At 48.0% G+C, this 21,540-nt stretch overlaps 2 protein-coding genes and 1 long non-coding RNA gene across 4 annotated transcripts in view; 1 reads left to right on the top strand and 2 right to left on the bottom strand.

The window, feature by feature from the left end:
* The window catches only part of LOC100868982 (uncharacterized), a 62,420-nt gene extending 55,382 nt beyond the window's left edge, over window positions 1–7,038 (bottom strand). Inside the window, exon 1 of the mRNA XM_012483851.3 lies at window positions 4,327–7,038. Within this exon, the coding sequence (XP_012339305.2) occupies window positions 4,327–6,646 (2,320 nt within the window). The 5' untranslated portion in view covers window positions 6,647–7,038. The remainder of the gene's footprint in view (window positions 1–4,326) is intronic.
* An 11,457-nt stretch (window positions 7,039–18,495) lies between these two features.
* Window positions 18,496–19,421, top strand: LOC147658043 (uncharacterized). The gene is made up of 3 exons (XR_015291411.1): window positions 18,496–18,734; window positions 18,813–19,053; window positions 19,123–19,421. It is a non-coding gene; the product is annotated as an uncharacterized LOC147658043 (long non-coding RNA).
* Window positions 18,851–21,329, bottom strand: LOC100869100 (uncharacterized). Of its 2 annotated transcripts, none has more exons than XM_086905637.1 (6): window positions 20,792–21,329; window positions 20,431–20,555; window positions 20,088–20,300; window positions 19,286–19,421; window positions 19,082–19,211; window positions 18,851–19,001 (listed from the first exon to the last, which is right to left on the bottom strand). In XM_086905637.1, the coding sequence occupies exons 1-6, from the start codon at window positions 21,086–21,088 to the stop codon at window positions 18,916–18,918; spliced, it is 987 nt and encodes a 328-aa protein (XP_086761763.1). In that variant the 5' UTR covers window positions 21,089–21,329; the 3' UTR covers window positions 18,851–18,915. The 2 variants fall into 2 exon arrangements, with proteins under 2 accessions (XP_086761763.1, XP_086761762.1); XM_086905636.1 differs by having other exon boundaries at window positions 20,076–20,300; window positions 20,792–21,317.
* Window positions 21,330–21,540: the final 211 nt, after the last annotated feature.

The following is a 21,540-nucleotide window of genomic DNA, read 5'->3' as shown; positions in this document are numbered from 1 at the left end:
TACTTTCTCCTCGTCCCGAACCACACGGTTCCGCAACGCGCACGGGCGACAGATGATGTGGGTACCACGAGGGGACGTGACGTCACTTGTCCCTCCCCCCCCCTCCTTTTCTTTATTCCCTGCGAACGACACCTTTCCACCCAGCTGTCACTCGCATCTGTAATTTCTTCTACTCGTAGGATAGGCCACCTATCCTATCACTTGGAAGATCGTTCCGCGATTCGACGAAAAAAAAGAAGCGAGAAGTGGAAAAAAAATTGTTCAAAAACAACGTTTTTTACGCGCCAGAAAATTTGTTCCGTCCCGAATTCTCGATTTCTGTTATTCCCAATCCTTCGTGGAAAATTTTCGAGCCGTTAAGTCGTTATGTCGGGAGCGGCGAAGTTAGTTGAGAAAAAAAGTTGGCACGGAGACCGAAATCGGAGAGAGACGTTGGTTACGTGGATAATGACACGTTTTGGTGGGGGAAAGTAAATAATACGTGGACACGGGAGTCCCGTTGCCTCTGTAACTAATGTACCTGACCCGTTTCAACGATCGATAACGCCGATGGAGCGCGATTAAGCGCGAATGACAGTCAACAGAGAGAGAGAGAGAGAGAGAGAGAGAGAGAGAGAGAGAGAGAGAGAGAGACGATCATTATCGAACGAATCATTTTTGCAATGGATAAATTTAACAACAACAATGGGTTAATTTTTAAATAGAATTTCTGTCAGATTCGAAAGAAGAGAAGACGAAAATTTCTACGATTACACTCGTACGAAATTATCAAACTGGTGGAGGATTTGAAATAATTTTTTTTTTCTAAAATAGAATTCTTAGACTCGATTGATAAGTTTCGATGGTTCGAATTTATTTAACCTTGAATCGTAAAAAAAAAAAAAAAAATCTCGAACTTGGATCTCGAACCGTAACTCCGATTAGTCAACCGCGATTAACGAAGTTTAAATTAAACGGCTTGCTGCTTCTTCTTTCGGGAGAAAGAAAGAAATCGCCGCAAGGTTACGCGTCGAGCGATAATGAGGTCGCCAGTGACGTTTTCCGCGAATAGATCGGACACAAAGAGAGAAAAAGAGAGAGAAAGAGAGGGGAAAAAATGCTATTTTATGATCGATCGAAAGAGAAACGTTAAAATTATACATTAAATCTTGTTGCGAATAAATATTGTTGTACCAAGTCATTTTCGTATACTTTGGATACTTCGAATTTTTACGTCGAATGGAAAACATCGTTTGGTGTCCTTACGAAATATTATATACGTAGCATTGAGAAAGAAAAAGTCGAAACGCGCGGTATACAAGCCTCGATGTACACTTTGAATTTTTTTACTCGAAAATATGCGTTCGACATCGTTTCATCCCCCTGTCGTATAAAAGTTATTTCGAATTATTCGAGCTCGAGATACATCTAGATAAACTTATTATTATAAGATACAATCGTACGATGCTTCGAATTTTTTTTTTTTTTTTACCCCAAGATATAATAGATACAACCGATAGATCTAAATTGGATTCGTTCTCGAAGGTTCGACCACGACAGTTTAACCGCGAAAGAAAAGAAGAAAACGGCGGTGAAACGTGTTTGTTTCCTCGAAGTTCGCGGCACGATCGATACGACGTATTACTACAACTACGCGCTCGCCCATTATATCGCGAAGCGTACGTAGCGAAGATACGCCGGACTGGAATTAGCACCGCTTTCCCATCGATCCTCTCTCTGAATCATTTACGAGGCTGTATGCATTACACGTGTACACACAGTTCGTGCATGCGAGTCGCTTTTCTTCGACTCCGCTAAACGTTTGGAAAAAATTCAATATATATATATATATATATATATATATATATATATATATATATATATACACACACACACACACACATACACATATATATATCCATACTTCGTTTTACGGCCTAGATACGTTTCGAAAAAGTTAGCCGTAAAGCGAAAAGCCGTATAACGAATCAATTATTTTGATACCCAAACCCATATAAATTCAATTGGGTCTGTTCCAATTTTTGATAAAACAATATAGTTTTTGGTTCATAAAGCATTTTTTTTTTTTTAACCGTATAACGAAACATTGTGGGTCGAGAAAATGCCATAATTAAGGAAGATATAGGTGTATGTATATACACTATATATATAAAAGAAAGAAGAATACAAATCAACGGAAGAAAAATCTAACGGAAAAATTCCAAGGACGAGAGAGCGTAATTTCTGCGAAATTTCTGAACGAAAATTTGGAGGGAAGAGGGGAGGGTGGCCACTGCCATTACCACCACTACTACCATCACCACCACCTGTGCTGAACGCGCGCGCCACTTTCGAACGTGTTTTTAATGAGACGACAGGGACGACACTTGGGGAGACGGAACGAGACGAGAGAAACGTGGGAAACAATGGCCGGGGACTTCTAATCTGAAGGGCACTGGATCGAACCCTTCTTCTTCTTCTTCTTCTTCTTCTCCCCGAGCATTGTCTTCCTCGACCAACCCTTTGCCACTACCAGCTTTCCTTCCACCCTGCCTGGCCTTTCCGCGTCCCTTACGCGAGCCTTTAAAGAGGGAGGAAGAGGGAAGAGAGAGAGAGAGAGAGAGAGAGGTTCGACTGGCTGCAGAATAGTTACTGTCCCTCTCCTCTCCTCTCCTCGACATTATCTTTACGCTTTTGCCACCGTACAAAAGGAACGAGGCGGAAAGGAGGAGGGTGAGAAAAGAGCTCCATGCCTGGGGAGAAATGTTTGTCCTCCCTGAACGCGAGTTTGCTTTTCTTATTTCTGATCCCTCTCACTCTCTCTCGTTACATTCCACGTCTTGACCTTCTTTGCGAAGAAGGATCTTCTTGCAAAGAAGAATCGTCGTCTGTTCCCTTCTGGTCAGCCAGAAGGGTCAACAGGAACGAAATTCAATCTTCGATTCGAATTAATCATGTTGCGTTGAGATGTTGGAACATTAATCCAACCTAACCCAACCTCGAATACAATTAGAAAGTCTCCAAGTCGAAGGGAATCGCGAGATTCAAAGAAGCGGAGAGAAGTGAATTAGAGAGGAGAAATCGTTCGAAACGATACGTATTCGACGCGAAAAACGCGTGGGGAATGCATGATCGCACGACGAGCGGGTGCACGCACGCGGGCGCGAAATCGCGTAGATAACACGGCGGCGAATAAGGGTTGGCGGTGGGCGGGAGAGGGGATGGCGGACAGCGTGGCGGCGGCATGGCCAACATGGCGTCGCCGAGGTCGCGCATGCGCGCCTCGGCCAACACCGCGTGACCACGATCAATACCTGTACGCGGTGTTGTGCCGGGGCAAAGGATGTTGAATTCGAAAAGTGTTATTCCGCGCGTCTATCTCTGAATGATATGGAAGGGAACGCCTCTCCACGTGGGTGCCACGTGTGCTCTTCCGCCCGCGTCTCTTACGCGCGTCGTGCACGCGCTCGTCCGGATTTCGTCGGGATCCAAAACATTTCGAAGCAACTCCGTCCCTCTCGACTCGTTTCGCCGTTCCGCCTTACGTCGCGTTACGCCTTCGCGATTCTCGCCTCTATATCTATACCGTATATCCCCGTGTATTCTCCTCGATATATACATATCGAACGTTTATTTAATACCTAATAAAGTAAGGGGGAGCAAGAGAAAGTAAGTTTTCGAGTCTAGTTTTTTCGAGCGTCGAGAGCGGAGAACGTCCTTTGATGATAGGGTTAACCTATGGGAAAACCTATCGGCTAACTACTGGAAAGCTATTAATGGAAGCGCGATTTTCGGCGTGGAGCTTTTTTTAGTTTCGGTTCGAAAAAAGAGAGAGGAAAAAAAAAAAGAAAAGAAAGAAGATGAATAGAGTCGAGCGATCGAGAAATCGCTGTAAATTATTCATTCATTTACGCTGGAAAGTTAAGTTTAAGATAGGCACGGATCAAGCTAGGGGAACGACAACGATATATATATTTTTTTCAACTCGTCGATATCGCGGGAGACGCGCGTGAAATCAGAGACTTTTGACGCGCGTGCGATGTTCGAGACGAGATAGCACATTCGATTAGAAAGTTGGTTATATATTTACGCTTGGTTATATCATAGACTATACGATACGACGTAACAACGCATCGTATCGTATCGTATCGTATCGCGAGTTGTTTCGTTAATTCGTTAAAAGAGATTGGCAAAAAAAAGGAGACAAAGACGAGAGAGGGAAGAAAAAGGGAAAAAAAGGAGTGTGTTGTATATATATACATATATATATATATATAGATATAGATATAGATATAGATATATATATATACGGAGAGGAGATGGAAAGATCGGGATGGACAGACTAACCTGCTAGCCGCAAAGCCGACATTCTCTGAAACTCTGGCTCCTGTAGCCACTTCCACATCCGTCGGAAGGTTTCGCGGCCGCTCTTGAGCTTGGACCAAGGTTTCGGGTTGCGAAGCAGATCGCTGAGCGTGCCCTGGCTACGGCACAAAACCCTCTGGGCGAATATCGCCTGCGGTATGCTGTACCTCTTCAACTCGGCGCTGATCCTCTGCGCCAACTCCTTCGTGTTGATCTCCTCGACCTCGCCGGCCCCGTTCCCGGCCGACGAAACGGTCTTCATCACAACCGACGTGTGTTGCACGTGCTGCGTGTGCGATATCGTCTGTTGTTGCTGGATCGATTGTTGTTGTTGCTGTTGCTGCTGCTGCTGCTGCTGTTGCTGTTGCTGCTGTTGCTGCTGCTGCTGCTGCAACTGGGTCTGCATAGGTGGTGGCGAGGCAGCGGGCACCGAATGCGTGGGCGGGGAATGATGAGAAGGCGCGAAACTTGCCGTCGCCGAGACGGCCGGCGGCGAGGATGGGCTCAACGCCGCCGGGCTCTGTTGCAACCTCGGCAAAAAGGCCGGATCGTAGTGAGGGCTTGCGGATTTGTGCGGCGAGTTCAATCCGCTCTGGCTGTAGGCGCTCTGGGGCGACAAAGGGCTCGGTTGAAGGCCGGCCCCCGGCGAAGGATAATTGTGCGGCGGCGACATGCTCATCGTCGGCAATTTGTCGTATGCGTACGGCGAGCCGCCCATACCGAGGCCGATATTGCCGAGGCCGTTGTTCTGCATGACCGCGAAACTACCGGTCACGCCGCCGGCCGCGTGTGCACTGTACACAAACTTGTCGCTCATCGTGGAGATCGGCGGTAACGGCTGTAACGGCGTCAGGGTCGCGTAAGACGAGCCCGGGCTGAACCCGGGCGGCGACATCCTCTCCGCGACCGAGGTCAGCGTCTGATAGGTAGGCTCCGGCTGCATCGCCCTGAAGTCCGTCGCGTCGATCATACTCGCGACCGAGACGCTTATCCCCGACGTCGGCGTTAGCTTGCCCGGACTGAGGAGCTCCGAGTCGGCGTCGCGCGAGTCCACGTCCACGTCCTGAGGTGGCACGATCACCGACAGGGACTCCCTCGCGTTCTGTCTACTACCACCACCGGCACCACCTCCACCACCGCCACCGCCGCCACCACCGCCACCGCCACCGCCGCCGCCGTTTCCGTTGCCACCACCGGCGCCACCGACGGCACCTCCGCCGCTGCCGCCACTGCTGCTGCTGCTGCTAGTGCTGCTGGTGCTGCTGCTGCTGCTGCTGCCACCGCTGCTACCACCACCGCCGCCGCCGCCGCCACCACCACCACCAACACCACCACCACCACCACCACTACCACCACCACCACCACTACTACTGCTGCCGCCGCCGCCACCGCCACCACCGCCGCCGCCGCCGCCGCCAATGTTACTACCGCCACCGCCACCGCCACCGCCACCGCCGCCGCTGCTGCCAACACCACCACCACCACCACTACCACCACCACTACCACCACCACCACCACAACCACCACCACCGCTGCTACCACTACCGATGCTGCTGTTGCTGTTCCCGTTGCTACTGGCACCGGCGCCTCCGTTACCGCTGCCACCGCTACTGCCTCCCGTCGGCTCCTGGGACGACGACAGATCCTCCGCGGCGGCGAGCTCCCGCTCCTCCTTGACGCCGAGCGCGCCAGCCGCCAGTAGTTCCAGCGGCAAGCTCGCGCACGCGATGTCGGGACTTTGCGACGCGGAAGACGACATACCCTCTGCGCTACCACCTCCACCTCCGATACCTCCACTACCACCACTTCCACCCACGACCACGATGTGTCTGCCTCCTCCCGCCCCCACCGTCCCTTCTCCTTCCTGTTGTCGATGCCGATGATGATGATGATGATGATGATGCTGCTGCTGCTGCTGTGGATGAAGATGATGGCTCGTTTGTTGTTGCTGTTGTTGTTGTTGTTGGTGTTGGTGTTGTTGTTGTTGTTGTTGCAGCTGTTGGTGATGATGGTGGTGATGATGATGGTGGTGGTGATGATGGTGATGCCTACTACCACTACTACTACTACCACTACTACTACTACCGCTACCCCCACCGACCACCGTTCCTCTACCACTTCCTCCACCTCCTCCTCCTCCTCCTGTCCCTGCTCCACCTGCGCCGCCACAGTTCCCATTCGAGCCACCCCCACCGCATGTTCCTCCCCGGCCATGCGTAGAAACCGCGGCCGGGGAATCGACCGAGTCCAGTAATTGCTCGCTATGCGATTGATGATCGGCTATGTCCCCTATACCTTCCATTTACGCACATCTAGTTCGGGTGGCCGCGCACTCGCTCTCCCGTGCTCGGACGCGCAACAACCACCTCTTCTTCTTCTTTTTCCTTCTTTCCTTCCCTTCTTTCTTTCCGCCGGATATTATTAATATATATTTCCGTGGGAAGGTCACTTCTCTTTTCGCGCTCTCGTTCCGAACCACCACCACTTCCACCACTACCACCACTGCGCCTTCCTTCTTTCACCGGTTTTTCCTTCTTTCCTTCCTTCCTTCCTTCCTTCCTTCTTTCTCTTTCGAACGTCTATCGATCCGATTCCTCGGCCTCGAGGCGAATTCTCGTATCGTGTGTATCGATCTCGCGAGATCGATTCGATTATTTAATCGCACGCGCGCTTTGTCGCTCCTTCCTTTCCCTCTCTCTCTCTCTCTCTTTCTCCCTTCCTTCCTTCCTTCCTTCGTCTTTGGCCGTGTCACTGTTTGGCGGAGGAGCAGCAGTCGCGGCTGGTGTCGCGTGCCGAGCACCGTAGAAACGGCCGCGAATAATCACGCGAGAACGGCGACGAGGAGGAGGAGGAGGAGAAGGACGAAGGGGAGAGCAACGAGGACAAGGGGGAGAAAGACGCGGCGACGAATCTTCTCGTCGAAACGAAAATAATATTCGCGCCACGACCACGAGCCAGGACGACGTGTCTCGTGCACGGGGAGGAGGAGGGAACCGTCGATATTTCCGCTCTCGTTAACTTCGACCTTCCCGACGTTATTATCGTTGTTGTTGTTGTTGTTGTTGTTGTTGCTACTACTGTTGCTCCACCACGTTGTTCAGCACGTTGGATCGGCATAGAGATCCGATACCACAGCGGCGGCGACCACCGTGCGCCCATGACACACGCGGAGCGAGTGAGAACGAACACTCCGCGCTCGAGTGAATACGTTGCTTCGTGTCTCGAGCGACAGGGAGAGAGAGAATGACGCGCGCGCGCGCGCGCGTGTGTGTAATATACGCGTTCGCGTGTGTGTATGTGTGTGTGTGTGTGTGTGTGTGTGTGTGTGTGTGTGTGTGTGTGTGTGTGTGTGTGTGTGTGTAGGAAAAGGAGGCACGCGAAACCTTTTCTCTCTCTCTCTTTCCCTCTCTCGCTCCCCCTAGGTGGCCGAGCCGTCCGCAGGACCCTTCCGTTCCGTTTCACTCCGCCCCTCTCCCCTCTGACTCGTAACCAGCCACCGGATCAACACCACCACCACCACCACCACCAGCCACCGTTCTCTACCACCTGGTACACCCTGTATACACGCTTTTACCACGGCGTGCTTCGCTCTCCCTCCCTTCCTCCCCTTTTGAACACACGTAGTAGTTTACACACGTAGTAGTTTTCACTCCGCACGTTTCAACGCGTGCCACGCTTCAACTACTAAGCTCTTCTTTCGGGTCCAGGTGTGATTACTACTTCTATACTATATGTGTGTGTGTGTGTATATATATATATATATATATATGTGTGTGTGTCTTTTCCTTCTTGTTGTTCTTTTTCTTGTTCTTCTTCTTGTCTCTCCCTCTCCTTCCCTCGGTCCACGTTTTCCTCGATTCGTCTCACGAGCGCGTCCGCGCCACCGACGAATACCCCTCTATCCTACCACCACCACCACCACCACCACCACCACCACCACGACTATCACCACCACCACCACCACCAGCCATTACCATCACCACCACCACACGATCTCTCGGCGAGCGTGCCGGTGAGAAGAGCGTACCTGCGCGATCCTCTCCTCTCCTCGCTTCGGGGGCGCAGAGCATCGACGGTGATATCAACCACGTGAAAACCTAACCCCTTTTCGCAGCGAGCGGGATTCGAGCCGACCTTCCTTCCGATTCTCGACTAACCAGCTGAACGCAGCCGCGTATCGGTCGACCTCTCTCTCTTATCCTCCTTCCTTCCTTCCTTCCTTTGTTCCTTTCCTTCCCTCCTTCCTTCTTCCGCGATCTCACGCTCTCTCTCTCTCTCTCTCTCTCACGCACGCACACTCTCACTTTCTCTCTCTCTCTCTCTCTCTCTCTCTCTCTCTCTCTCTTTCTCTCTGTGTCCCTGCGGGTAGAGACACGTTTATCGTGCACAACGCGTATGCATACGTATATGAAATTGGCGACGAAGCGAAGTTGCGCGGTATAAATATATATCTCGATAATCGTGGACGATTCTTCGTGGACGACGAGCGAGGCGAGTACTGGAGCCACCCCCACGGGAGGAGAGTCTAAGTCTAAGCCACCGATTGCATATTATTCGTCGTCGTCGCCGTCGTCGTCGTCGTCGTTGTCGTCGTCGTCGTCGTGGGCTGCGAGGGATCCCGCTACGTGCGCGCCGTCGACATTGTCAATACCACCACCACCACCACCACAACCACCACCACCACCACCACTGCCGCCTCCGCCACCGCCACCGCTCTGGCGTCAGTCAGCTTTCTATCGATTTTCCGATACCTCGTGACCAACGTTGCTCGATGCGCCGATACTTCGAGCATAAACATCGACTAAACGCGCCGCGCGCGCGAGAGAGAGAGAGAGAGAGAGAGATAGCGCGAGCACCTCGATCCGATTATCGATCCGATTATCCTTACTATTTACCAACCTTTTTCCTTCCCTCCTCTCGCATCTCTCCTCTTCTCCAGTAGCAGCAACAGTAGCAGATTCCTCGCACTCCTCGATCGAGAGATGCACCACTTTTATATATACATATACATATATATATATATATATATATTAATATAAATGTGTATACATATATATATAAAAGAGACGGATCGAAAGATGGATGGATCGATCGCGGGGAAAGTATCGCGAACGGAACGGGACGAGGGCCGCGTCGATTCCGCGTCTATACTTCGGAGAGTGGTGGTCGATCGGGTCGAAGGGATCGGTCGAAGCGGCGCGTCAATCGTGGGGGAGGGACGCGTCGATAGGCCGGATCAATGGCGGCGGGGGTGGCCGTGAGAGGCAGGCGCGGAAACCACCGATCGATCTGTCCCCTGCTCTCTCTCTCTCTCTCTCTCCCTCCCCCCGTCCTCCCTCCCGGCAGGCGGTTCGATTGCGGGCGTCGAAGCCGTGCCGATGCCCGTATCGGTCGATGAATCGGTGAATCCTCGACGATTGCACGCGGGACGCGATCTCCCGTTCGACTCGGGATCCCCCCGAGGAGGCTCGCGTTGCGTCCACGCGCGCACGCGTGCGCGCACCCCTTCTCGCTCCTCTTCCTTCTTCTTCCTCCTGCTTTCCCCTCTATCCTCTCCCCCCCTCCCTCCCTCCCTCTTCCCCCCTTCTTTGCTCGAAACTCGTCGAAACGAGGCTCGCCACCGAAAAAAAGAAAAAACGAAAGAAAGAGAGAGGGTGAGAGTGAGAGAGAAACGCGAGGAGTCGACGACGCTACCGCGGGAAGGAAAAAAAATTCTCCTCGTTCCTCTTATCTTTATGACGACGATTACGGGTCACTTTTTGGATCGAGTTACTTCTTACTTGCTTGCTTAATTGCCTGCCTGCCTGCCTGTTTGTTTGTTTGGTTCCGCAGGTGTTCGAGCGCGCGCGCGCGCTTTCGACTCACGCGAGGAGGGAGCGAGAGGAAGCGAGGACAGAGTTGCGCAAATCGCGGACGCGACTACTACTATACGACGAGGCGACGAGTTCGCTTCGCTTGCCGCGTCCTTGGTGGCCGCGGGGCCTGCGGGGGGAGGAGGGGCGCGCGCAGGGGTCTGGCCGGGTGGGGGGCACCGCCAGAGGGGTGGAGATCTTGCGACGGGGATCTGTAACGGACTCGATACGATGGGAGGGAGGGAGGGGCGGCTCGAGGGGTGGCTCAGGGACCGGCTCGCAGTTCCCGGTGCCCCGGCCCTTGGAGGGGGTTGGAGAATATTCCAACTGCCGTTGTCGACTTCTTCTTCTTCTTCTTCTTTCCCCTCCTCTTCGTACTTCTTCGACCACTTTTCCCCTTCGAGGAGAAAAAAAACGGTCGAGGAGACCGCGTCTCCTTTCGCAACGATTACAGAATCGATGGATTCGTTGAGAGGCTTGACTTGGACAACTGGTTGGTTGAGAGGCTGGTCGGTTACTCTTGGTGGTAGAAATAGGGGGTCGCTCGCGTGAAAGCAGGGAGCGCGAAAACGGGGTTCGAATTCGAAGGGCGAGGGATTCGGTGGCGGTAAATTTGAAAAGCGGATTCGTTATCGCGTTGAATGCTTGTTGAACCGCGTTGGCCGGCTATTTTTGCCCTGTTAAAGGGCAAGGGCTCGTTTGCTGGTAAACAAGCGAGGTGGACGCCGCTAAAGAGTGGATTCGAATTAATTAACGCCGACTAATTATAACGATATCTCTCCCCTTTACGTTTATCCTTGTTTGCCATATCCCGATCAATCCCGTTTGATTTAATCCTCTGGTAAGACGAGTGAAAAAATGTAAAATAGGTTTGAGAAACATCCTTGCATCATCCCCCCCCCTCTTTCTCTCTCGGTCGAACAATCGGTCGAACAACGGTTCCTTCTCGTTTCTCGTTTCACCTCACCGCCTTTATAGACCCTCCCCCCCCCCCTTTGTAGCGAGCATCGATTCGTGTGTATTAACATTAACACATGTAATCGAATAAAAATCGCGTTAAAAAGTCGTGGCAGTTGCTTTCGTTTAACTGACTCGTTAATAGCTACGAGAAGGAAGGGGGGAGGGACGATGAAATTAATCGAAACCGTTTAAATCAAATAACCGAATCGCGTGTATAAAATATCTATACCGAACTTTCGATAACAAAGAGGTTCGTAAAAAAAAAAAAAAAAAAAAAAGAAAAGTGGTGGTTAAACGGTTTATCCTTGGTTAATAAGGCGAATATATCGCACGGAATGGGACGGGAACGGATTTTAAAATGCTTGAGATGGGTTTCCATTAAAAAAAAAAATTGCTTCCATTAATTAAAATTCCCTTTCCTTTTATTTATTTATTTTTTTTTTTAAACCCGTTACACAACGAAAAACAACGAGCCGACCTTTTGAACCAAATTAATTGTTTATCCAGCGTCCCGTTTTTAACGCGTATTATATTTATAATTGTATTTATAATCGGAGGGGGATCGAAATCGACCCCGATTTAAAATTCATTTATCGCCCGTCCAATTTTAATCTCACTCAGTCAAAACGAGAAACGGTTTTAAACTTTTCGAGAAAGCTAATTTTTTTTTTTTTTTTTTTTGAGCCAACGATTGTTTTTCCACAACGATACGATCGCGATTGTACATTTGTATTGTACGCCAAGCTACGAGCAATACACATTTTGAAACGCGGAAAATTCGTTCGACGTATTAATTAAAATTCGGTACAAAATTAAGCCTCGCGCATCAACTTGACACGACGCGATAAATGCGAAAAAGTAGCGCACCTCTATCCCCCTTCCCCCTCCTCCTGCAACATGCCTCGCTTCATTATCCGTGGACGATGTGACGTGAGCCGGATAATCTCATGTCCGAATGCGCAAAAATTTCGTTCGTTTATCCTTATGATAGTCATAAGGATAATGGTCGAAATTCACGACCGTTTGTATCGCTCCTCCCATTGGGATTAAACGAATTAAAGCAGAGACTGCTTTATTTTGATGATTCTACGAGGAAAAGTTTTTCTTCTTTTTCTTCGAATTCGTTCGCTTCCGCGTTTATTAAAATTCTAAACGCTCGACCGAGTCACGATTCCACTTCTAAATTTTACTAAAATTCCAGACATCTTTACGCGACGAGGAAATCTATTCACTTTATAAATTGGAACACAAAATTCCAAACCGAATCTTACTTTTATAAAATAAAATAAGATTGCAAAGAGATTCAAAGTCAAATTTGCAATTTTTATTATTCTATAAGGAAAAATTATTATTTTTTCCTATTCTAAATTTCCTTACCGAACAAGTTATGATTCAATCGAATCATAACTCGTGACCTATTCGTCCACATTTATTAAAAAATCTAAATACTAAATAATAAATTTCGAACCGAGTCACGATTGTACTTTTAGATTTACCAAAATTCTGTAAATCTTTAATCCGAGAAGAATCGGCGAAAGCTTTAAATTTCCTTGCGCTTCCTTACCCGTTCAAGATAAAAGAACGAGTGTGTGAAAGATCGTTGCGAGCGCAGAAAGCGCGCGCTTGCTTCGATCGGGTGCGTTTTCCCGCGCGAAAAACTCGAATCGTGCGCTGCGAGGGGGGGAATCAGGTGGTCCCGATCGATTTGACCGGTCGAACGGCCGGCCGCACCTGCGACCGATCTCGCGGCGAGAGGGGGCGGGACCCGGGCCATCGCTGCTCGGATAAAATCGATATCGGCAGGAAGAGATAAAAAAAGACGTCGCGCCAACGGAAGCCCGCGCGATTCATAAGAATCCCTTCCTAAATATCGAGAAGAAGAAAAAATATATTATTTCCGTTGTTATGAGATTTGAAGGAGTTTGTGACGATAATAACAATTTAACAAAAGTTTGCGGTAACGAATAAAGCGTATGTATATATTGGGAAAAAATTCGATCCTTCATTCGTCGCTGAATCGCCGTTGTTCTGGCACAAAGTCGAAATCGATATTCGCTCTCCTATATCGTTCAAAAACCTCTTCCCCTTTCAGATTTGTTCTGTGAATCTCTTGAATATCTTTAAAAATATTTCCCAATTTTATGTTTTAGAAAAAACTTTTTTATAAAATTCATTAACAATAGAAACTGGCTCTACTTTGCTCATTTTGAGAGTAATCTTTATTGACCGAAAGCAACAAAGTATCCAATGACGATTCGTCTGGATTACCTTTTCACCTTTTCGAAAGTCGAAACAAAAATTCACAGAGAAGAATCTTCACTGAGGGAAATCTAGAATTCGTGCTACGAAAATTCGTAGATAAATCAATTCGTGGAATTTCGTTCAAGGAAAAATCCAGAATCGATAAAGGGGGCAACTTTGCGTCCACAAAAATTCGTCAAAACTTCGACGAAAAATCGATGGAGGGATCGATACAAAAAAAAAAAAAAAAAAAAAAAGAGTTACACACCCCCATGCACGACACACGCCTTCCCCTTTCGGGATCCCATTCCCATTCTCACGAGAAAATAATTCCACGAGCCCACTATCCGATCCGCTATCCATCCGCAAAACGATCACGAAGGATGAAATGGTACGCGTGAAAAATTGGCACGAGAGGTTGAACGATTGTCGGGAGAAAAATCCATATGGTCGATGAGAAAGGGGGTGCCGCGCCCCGTTTCGCCGGCCCTGAGGCCTGGCCGTTTGGTGGGATAGGTGCGCGCGGAGGGGCGGGCAGCGATGTAACGTCGATATCGCGCTCTATACCGGGCGTCGCGACGCCGAGTGGGGCGACAGTGGTATAGGGGAAAGTTCCACACGGGTAAAATAATCGATAGCGCGACCGATATGTATGTACCGAGAACAGGCGGCCTATGTATGCACGGCGCCTAGAGTACATACGGTGCATATACACGCGCGCACACGCAGCCGCTATTCGTCCTTATGTACTTGGATACGGTTGTGTGTGCGGCCGTGTGCGCGGCTGTGTGCGCGCGGGACGGTGGTAGTGGCGGGGGCCGAGGGAAGAGGGACGAAGGGCGGTTGGAGAAGGTGGAGGGGAGAAAGGGTCAGCACGTAACGCGTGTGCTGCCATAAACACACGGGAAGGAAGAGGAAGGGGGGAGGGGAGGGTGGTGAGAACGCGGCGTAGGGGGTTTCGCCCCGTTACGGGTAGCGTTGGAAGATAATTCGCGCGAAAATCGTAGAAACGGAGGGATAACGAGGGGGGGGGGGGGGAGGGAGAAGGTTATATTAATTCCGATTAATAGAATTGTTTGGGTGTGGAGGGGGAGATTTGTAGAATTTTGAGAAGAGGAATGGGGCGGATGGGAAGTTCGGGGAGTTCGTGATGAACCCGATTCGTTCGGAAAATATGTATATATAGATAACAGGGGGAGGGAGAGAGGAGGAATTTGGGATTTTGAGAGAGAAAAATTAGAAGGGATTTCTTTTTTGAAAGAGGTCGGAATTTTTGTTTGTTGTTCATTGGAAAATAATTCGTGGAGAGAGAGCGAGATAGATTTGGAAGCGAAGGGAAAGACTAGGAATGACTAGAATTTCGAGTGCATTTTTTTCTTTTTTTTTTTTTTGTTCAATTATGGATCGCGCATAAAATAATTTATAGATAACGCGAGGAGCAAAATTGGGATTAATGGAACTGTTTGAAGTTTGAATAGAGAGGATTTTGGATGCGCAGGCAGGTTTTGGAAGTGAAAAGAGAAATTGAATGATAATTGCAATTTCGGGCGAAAGTAATTCGGGCGAGAATCGTTGAATTAGAGGGTTAATAAAGTTAATAAAGGGGTCGATTTGGAGTTAATAGAAAGTTGTTCCAAGTTTGACAGACTCGACTAGATTTTGAAAGGGGAAAATTCTGTAGTCTTTCGAGTAAGGATTCTTGGAAAAGTTGGTAGAATCGAATGGAAAGAAGAGGGATTTGAAAACCTCGCTTTTTCGCGAGGTTGGATAAATTTTTATCTTTCTAAGGGATTCGAAAAAAACTCGATGGTAGATTTCCACTGACGGATTTTGATAACGAAAAGTTGGTAGCGAGAAGTGAATAGGAACGGGTATAGGGTATTTGCGATCCTGTTCCTCGAAAGCGAACAGTAATTTTTATTTTTCTTAGAGGGGGGAAAAAACTTTCTGAAATTCTGGTATGGTAGATTTCTCGAAAGCGGAAACACGAGGCAGTAGGTTTTCAATCCTCTACTTTTTATGTCTTCTACTTACTACTATTCTCAAATTTAGACGAAAAATTAAAAACAGAGCTTACTATATTAATAAATTCCTACAAATCGAGAAATTTTCGAAAGATAATTTACGACCGAGCAAAACGAAAAGTAAAAAAAAAAAAGAAGAAGAAGGAGAAGAATCGTAGAGCGTGGATATATAGAGTCATAGGGGTGAGGATAGCGGAGAGGAAGTGGTATTGCATAAAATTTGCATACCGCCATACTGAAAGAGAGATAAGGGCGTTAATATAGTGGGCAAATAATGCCAGTTTAGAGTTTACCTCGTACATACGTATATACGACGAAACTGAGATACTGCGAGGTGCCACGAGGGGGAAAATAGCGAGGAAGACAGAGGGAGAGAGCGTGGGCGAGTGTAAGAAGCGCTTCGAAACCGGGGACCCGGCTAATAATAACTCGTGCAGATTTTCCATGTATAAACACTTTGGGGTGGAAACACGGCGGGGTTCGAAGGGGCACGGGTTGGAAATCACCGTTCGATGCGAACGAATAGGCAAAAGGTGAAAGTAATATCTCTTCTACCCGCTCTTTCTACAAAGATAGACAGACAGAGACAGAGAGAGAGAGAGAGAGAGAGAGAGAGAGAAAACAAAAGCATGATCGCGTTACAACGTGTTACGACAGAGAGACAAAGAATAGAGAATTAAGAAAACGCATTTAAACTTAAAAATTTAAACTTCGCGTTAAAATCTCAAAGTTAAAATAACAATAATAAAGAAGGGACAAACAAAAAAGAAAGCAGAAGCATTCTTTCGAAAGAAGAATTCGAGATGCATGGAAAACGTAAAGACAGGGGGCAGAAAAAATTTGTACACCACCACCGGGGTGAAGCGTTTGTGTGAAACCGTACATATCCCTCGAAAGAGGGAGGAGGAAGGGAGAGATAGTGGCGAGCGAGCGGGCGCACACACATACACGTATACGTACGCGTATGCACGCCAAGTATGCGCGACCGCAAGTATATGGAACGACAGAGAGACGGAAACGTAGGCGAGGAGGAGCGAGAAAGAGGGAGAAACGGGCCGAGGGAGACGCGAAGAACAGCCGCGCGTGTAGTTGGTTGTTGTTGGCGTGGCCAGAGAGAAAGCAAGACGCGAGAACAGGGAAACCATATGTACCTAACGTGAAATTTGTACATGGCCGCAAACGGGTGAGAGAGGTCGCGCGCGATCGTGGAAGGGGGTCGAAACGTACGTCGTAGCTACACACACACGCACACAGCATACACACATACACACGCGCGCACAGGCCATTACTGCCAACCGTCGCTCGGTGGTCATCGCGCCCCTATACCCTCGACGGCCATTGAAATTTGCCGAAAGTGTGCCGCGAACGCACGAGTTTCCCTCGAAAACTTCTTCGATCTTCTTTATCGATCGAGAAATCTCTCTTCAAACTCGCCTGTCGTTTCGAGTCGTTCGCGCATTCGTTATCCCTTCGCATCTTTCTAATCTTTGGAAAGTTGAATTTTTTCTTTGTAGGAGAAGGGAGTGGAAAGAGGGAATTGTTTGGAATCGGTGAATCGAAATTCCATCGCTCAGTGATAGACGATATTCCAGGAAGCATTTAAAATTCATCTCCGGAACGAGTTCAATGTTCATTCGATGCTCGTTTAAAAAAACTTCGGCTCGACCTCCTTCCTAAATACGATCTTCTTGATCCTGTTGCCCGTTCTACCGTTCTGACTGAAAATTCGTAAGAAAATTCGAATCTTCTTCGATTTTTCTTTTTTTTTTTTTTTTTTTTTTTTTTTTTTTTACATTTCGCGAAACATGGAAATACGGAATTTTTGAAACTGATAGGTAAAATCAGATATTTAAAATCAGCAACGCATTTTTCAACGCCGCGGTTGAACAAAAAAACGAGAAAAAGAGAAATTCGATCGAGGGAATCCCGCGCGCGTTCCTACGTTATCGATTATTCGACCGCCGCGCGCGGGGATTTTAATTTCGCGCGGGCAAAAAGAAAGCCGCGAAACGGACCGAGAATTTTTATGAATTAACGAGATTTTGTTGCGCGTCCAACCCGCCTCTCCCCCTCCCCCTCCCCCCGCCCCTGCCCCCTGCGTCGAATGGAATGTAATTAGGTTGAAACAGGAAGCCCTCGGGCCTCCTTCGATGCATCCCCCTCCCCTATCCGCCCATTCTCCTGTCCTAGTTGAACAGGAGTCGCCCTCTGACTCGTCATCTTTCCTATTTTTCGTGCATATATGATATTTAAATTTAAATATCTCTCTCTCTCTCTCTCTCTCTCTCTCTCTTTCTCTCTCGATTGGAAAGATTTTCCTTTCCGTAACATGAGCGTTGGCGTCGCTTTCCAATATCAGATGATCTCAATATTAACCTCGTTACTTCGACTAGAAATTCTACGTAATACACACGAATTACGTAATCCACCCACGCAAAGGCTACAAGCTATTCAAACCACGGTACAAAGAATAGCGTATATATAAATAAAGCGAATCGAGCTCTTTTTCGCCGATAAATCAATATCTGAAAATTTTTTGTTACAATTAATACGACATCCTCGTTATTTCGATTAAAAAAAAAAAAAAAAAAAAAAAACAGTTTTCTTATCCAAAAAATTCGTAACGACGCCAATTTCTCAATTAATCCAATCAATAAGAGAATCGAATTCGATTTTTTATCTGTCGAAAAAACGTTTGTCCCCTCGAAGAGCCAATTGGATCGCCAGCTTGGACCAATTACCGACCGTCACGATAATAAGCCGGGCCTCCAGACAGACACCTAATGTTCGGTGCTCGCCCCCATGAATTGGCGAGGAAAGGAAACGGGACGGACGGCACGGGCCCCTCAACGCGCAGATGTCCCGTCAACTCGCACCTGGCGGCAGGTGGTGGCTGCCGCGGGGGTTCCCTAATGGCCGCTCCCCCCTCCTCGAGCCCACACGATCGTGCGTTACCCGGCGCGTGTTCCAACAACGGCCCTCCCCTCTCGAGGAGGAAACCGATCAACTGCCCGCCTCGGTGGTGGAATCCTCGGTTCGTTATTATCACGGATTAATACGGATTGGTCGTAAAGGTCGTGTCATGTTATTCGAATATTCCTTCCACGCTGCTGAACAATGCGAATGTTCGAAAAATGATCGAGTTTTCATTTATGAAGCTGTCCAGCCCGAATGCGAAATGTAATTCCGACGAATTAAATTCGTATTATATTGTCGTAAGCGAACTGTAATCGGTGTGCATCAAGAAAAAGGAACGAGATAATTTTTGCGTCGCGTCGATACGTCAGAGTTCTGCAATACTGATGCGTCAAAGGTTTAGATACAGTCGAAAGCGCTTCTTTCCAATGGCGAGTTGCGGGTAAACGAGAGTATTAATTGGAATTGATCGCAGGATTGGATGGAAATTGCAATTGGAGGTGTCGATGAAAGTCGAAGGGAAAATATCTTTATTATCGATCCGTTGCGAGGAGACGTGGCACGATCGTATTGCCGCTTCAATCGTACTCCGCGCCAATGGTGATGCTCATCTCTTCGGACACGATTACCGTCTGATGGTACCAGCGGTTCGTGTCGAGGACGACTGTTCGCGCAACAAATTGAGAATTAAGGAAAATCCTTCTCGATTCGACGAGGTTCGACTTATTTAAACATATTCCTCACTTATTTCACCGGGATGCACCACCACCTCCAATCTGTTGCAGGCGTAATGACACTCCCTGGGCGGGTCGAGGATCCACAATTTCTCACCCTTGATCTGCGCCTGCCACGAGGGGTGTTCCACGTCGTCGACCTGAAGGAAGGAGGGAATGGAAAAATGCATCGATAAAGCTCGATATGCGCGAGACACGCGTGGCCACCACCCACGTGCATAGGGGCCCCATATCCATGGCTCCCCATAAAGATCCAATCGGTCTTCTCCGTCTCAGCTGTGACCGGAAGGAAGTAAGGCCTCTGATAATGTTGCCTCAGCAAACTGCCGATTTCCTCGTCGCAATTGCTCCTGCAAATTTCACAATTTAGTTTAACGTAACTGAAATCCGAATCGAAATTACGAAGAGGAGAGGAAAAGAAAAATTACACTGAAATTTCTGAATAATTCGACCATCGATCTGAAATTACGATTAATCTCTACAATTAAGAAAAATAAAATATAATGGACGAACGAAATTCGAATTTTCATTAAAATGGGAAAAATAAAAAAAAAAAAAAATAGCAATGCATAGACACGAATTCGAATTTATGAATAATTCGATAATTGATCTGAAATTACGATTAATTGGGGAAAGACGAGTTCGAGTTCGTATTAAAAAAAAAAAAAAGGTAGCAACGCAGATAGACAGATAGAATACGAGATTCTAGGTAATTGTTTCAATGAATACACGAATATATATATATATATATATATATATATATATATATATATATATATATATATATATATATAGCTCGTTGGTAAGCTCGTTAGCCGGATTGTGCGCATACGTGCGAGTTTTAGAACGGTTGTCGAAGCTCCAAAACTGCCGCGTTCATGGGCAGTCGGCGTTCTTTATTTTTTTCTTTTTTCTTTTTTTTCTTTTCTGTTTTTCAGTCGAAAAACGCGATCGAGAATTCGTTATCTCGAAACGGAATCCTTCTTCGTTCGAAACACACTCACCAGCCCACGTACCACGGCTCCGTCCCCCTCTCCAACAGGGATCGATCGGTGCCCATGTCGAGCACGTCCTGAAGACTCTTGAACTCGGTTCTGTACGGGAAAAATTGGCAATCCGCGTCCACGCCGTCGTACAACGACTTGAAGAACGGGAACGAGAACACCTTCGTCGCCGTCCAATTAATCGTCGCGTCCATCACCACCACCGGCCTTCCCGAGTACGCGTATCTATCCCCCGCCCCCCCCAAAGAAAGAAAGAAAGAAAGAAAGAAACATAGGATAGAGAAAAATAAGGAGGTTAGAATTTGATGAAAACTCGTTTGGAAGGGAAAAATCCGAGTATTAATAATAATAGTACCGTTCCTCGAAAGTGGAAGGATCCACATTGGATATCCTGTCGACCTGTTGAACGTCCCTGCAGATCGAGCAATCCTCGGCCGGGCGGAATATTTTCTGCGTGAACGGCGGCATCTCCGCCAAACACTTGAAAAATTTCAATTCCACCAATTTAACAAGGGAATATATATACTTTTTGAAAAAGGAAAGGGCATACACTGTGGGCATCCCACATTTCATTGTTACACATTGCATATTTGCATTAGTAAATATGATTGAAGTATAATATAGTTTCTAGGGACTTTTGTTGCTCGGTTGGTAACATCGGTTGAATATACAAATATGCTGCAAAGTGGTTTAAATTTGATCTAAGCGTTGCTCACCTTGTGGTGATGAGCTGCGCGGCCGTAATTCCACGCCAATTGCACCAGGATCGAGGCGAGGATCGCGAGGATCCACAGGTGTCTGCCGCTCGGGATGAGCCGCCGCCTTGCCCCGTTCGAGGATCGTCCGAGGAGGCGTCGCGCTCGAAGCAATGTTAGGGAACGGTCGGTAAGGCTGGCCGTTCCCTCGATCCTCCCGATTATCGAGCGCAGCTCCTTTCTCGCGAGCTCGAGCGACTTTTTGCAAGCGGTGTTGTCGTTTCTGCCCATCACTCTGTTGCCGTTCACGTCGGTCATGGCGATAGCCTCTTCTCTCTTTCTCTCTCTCTCTCTCTCGAGAAATTTTTTTATCTCGGAATTGGAATCGTTGGAAAACGCGACGCGAGGATTGGAAGGGAACGATTCTCGAATATTCTCGTTCACTCGTTTACTACTCGATTTTCCTTTTCAAATATTAATCTTGTCGCAGGGATGGATCGTCGAGCAGTGCTGGTCGAAGTCGGCGCGCAACTGTGCCACGGGATCCTTTCGCGCGAGGTTCCACAGGGGGGAAAAAAGGACACGGTTGCGCATCACGGGGGATGATGCGAGCACGGGGGTGTGAAATGAACAAGAATCCGGGCTGTACAGCCGGAATTGATTGAAAACGAGATCCACCTCGAAACTCCATCGTGGAAAGTCGAAACAATTTCTCGTCCAATTTCTCTCAACGAGATGAATAAAAAAAAAAGGGGGGGGGAAGGAAAGGA

The sequence above is a fragment of the Apis florea genome, unplaced genomic scaffold (genome assembly GCF_048593485.1).
Source record: "Apis florea isolate Af1SG1 unplaced genomic scaffold, ASM4859348v1 contig_2411_pilon, whole genome shotgun sequence".
Lineage (NCBI taxonomy): Eukaryota > Metazoa > Arthropoda > Insecta > Hymenoptera > Apidae > Apis > Apis florea.
The sequence above is the reverse complement of the archived record's forward strand: the minus strand, read 5'-3'. Positions and strand labels throughout refer to the sequence as shown.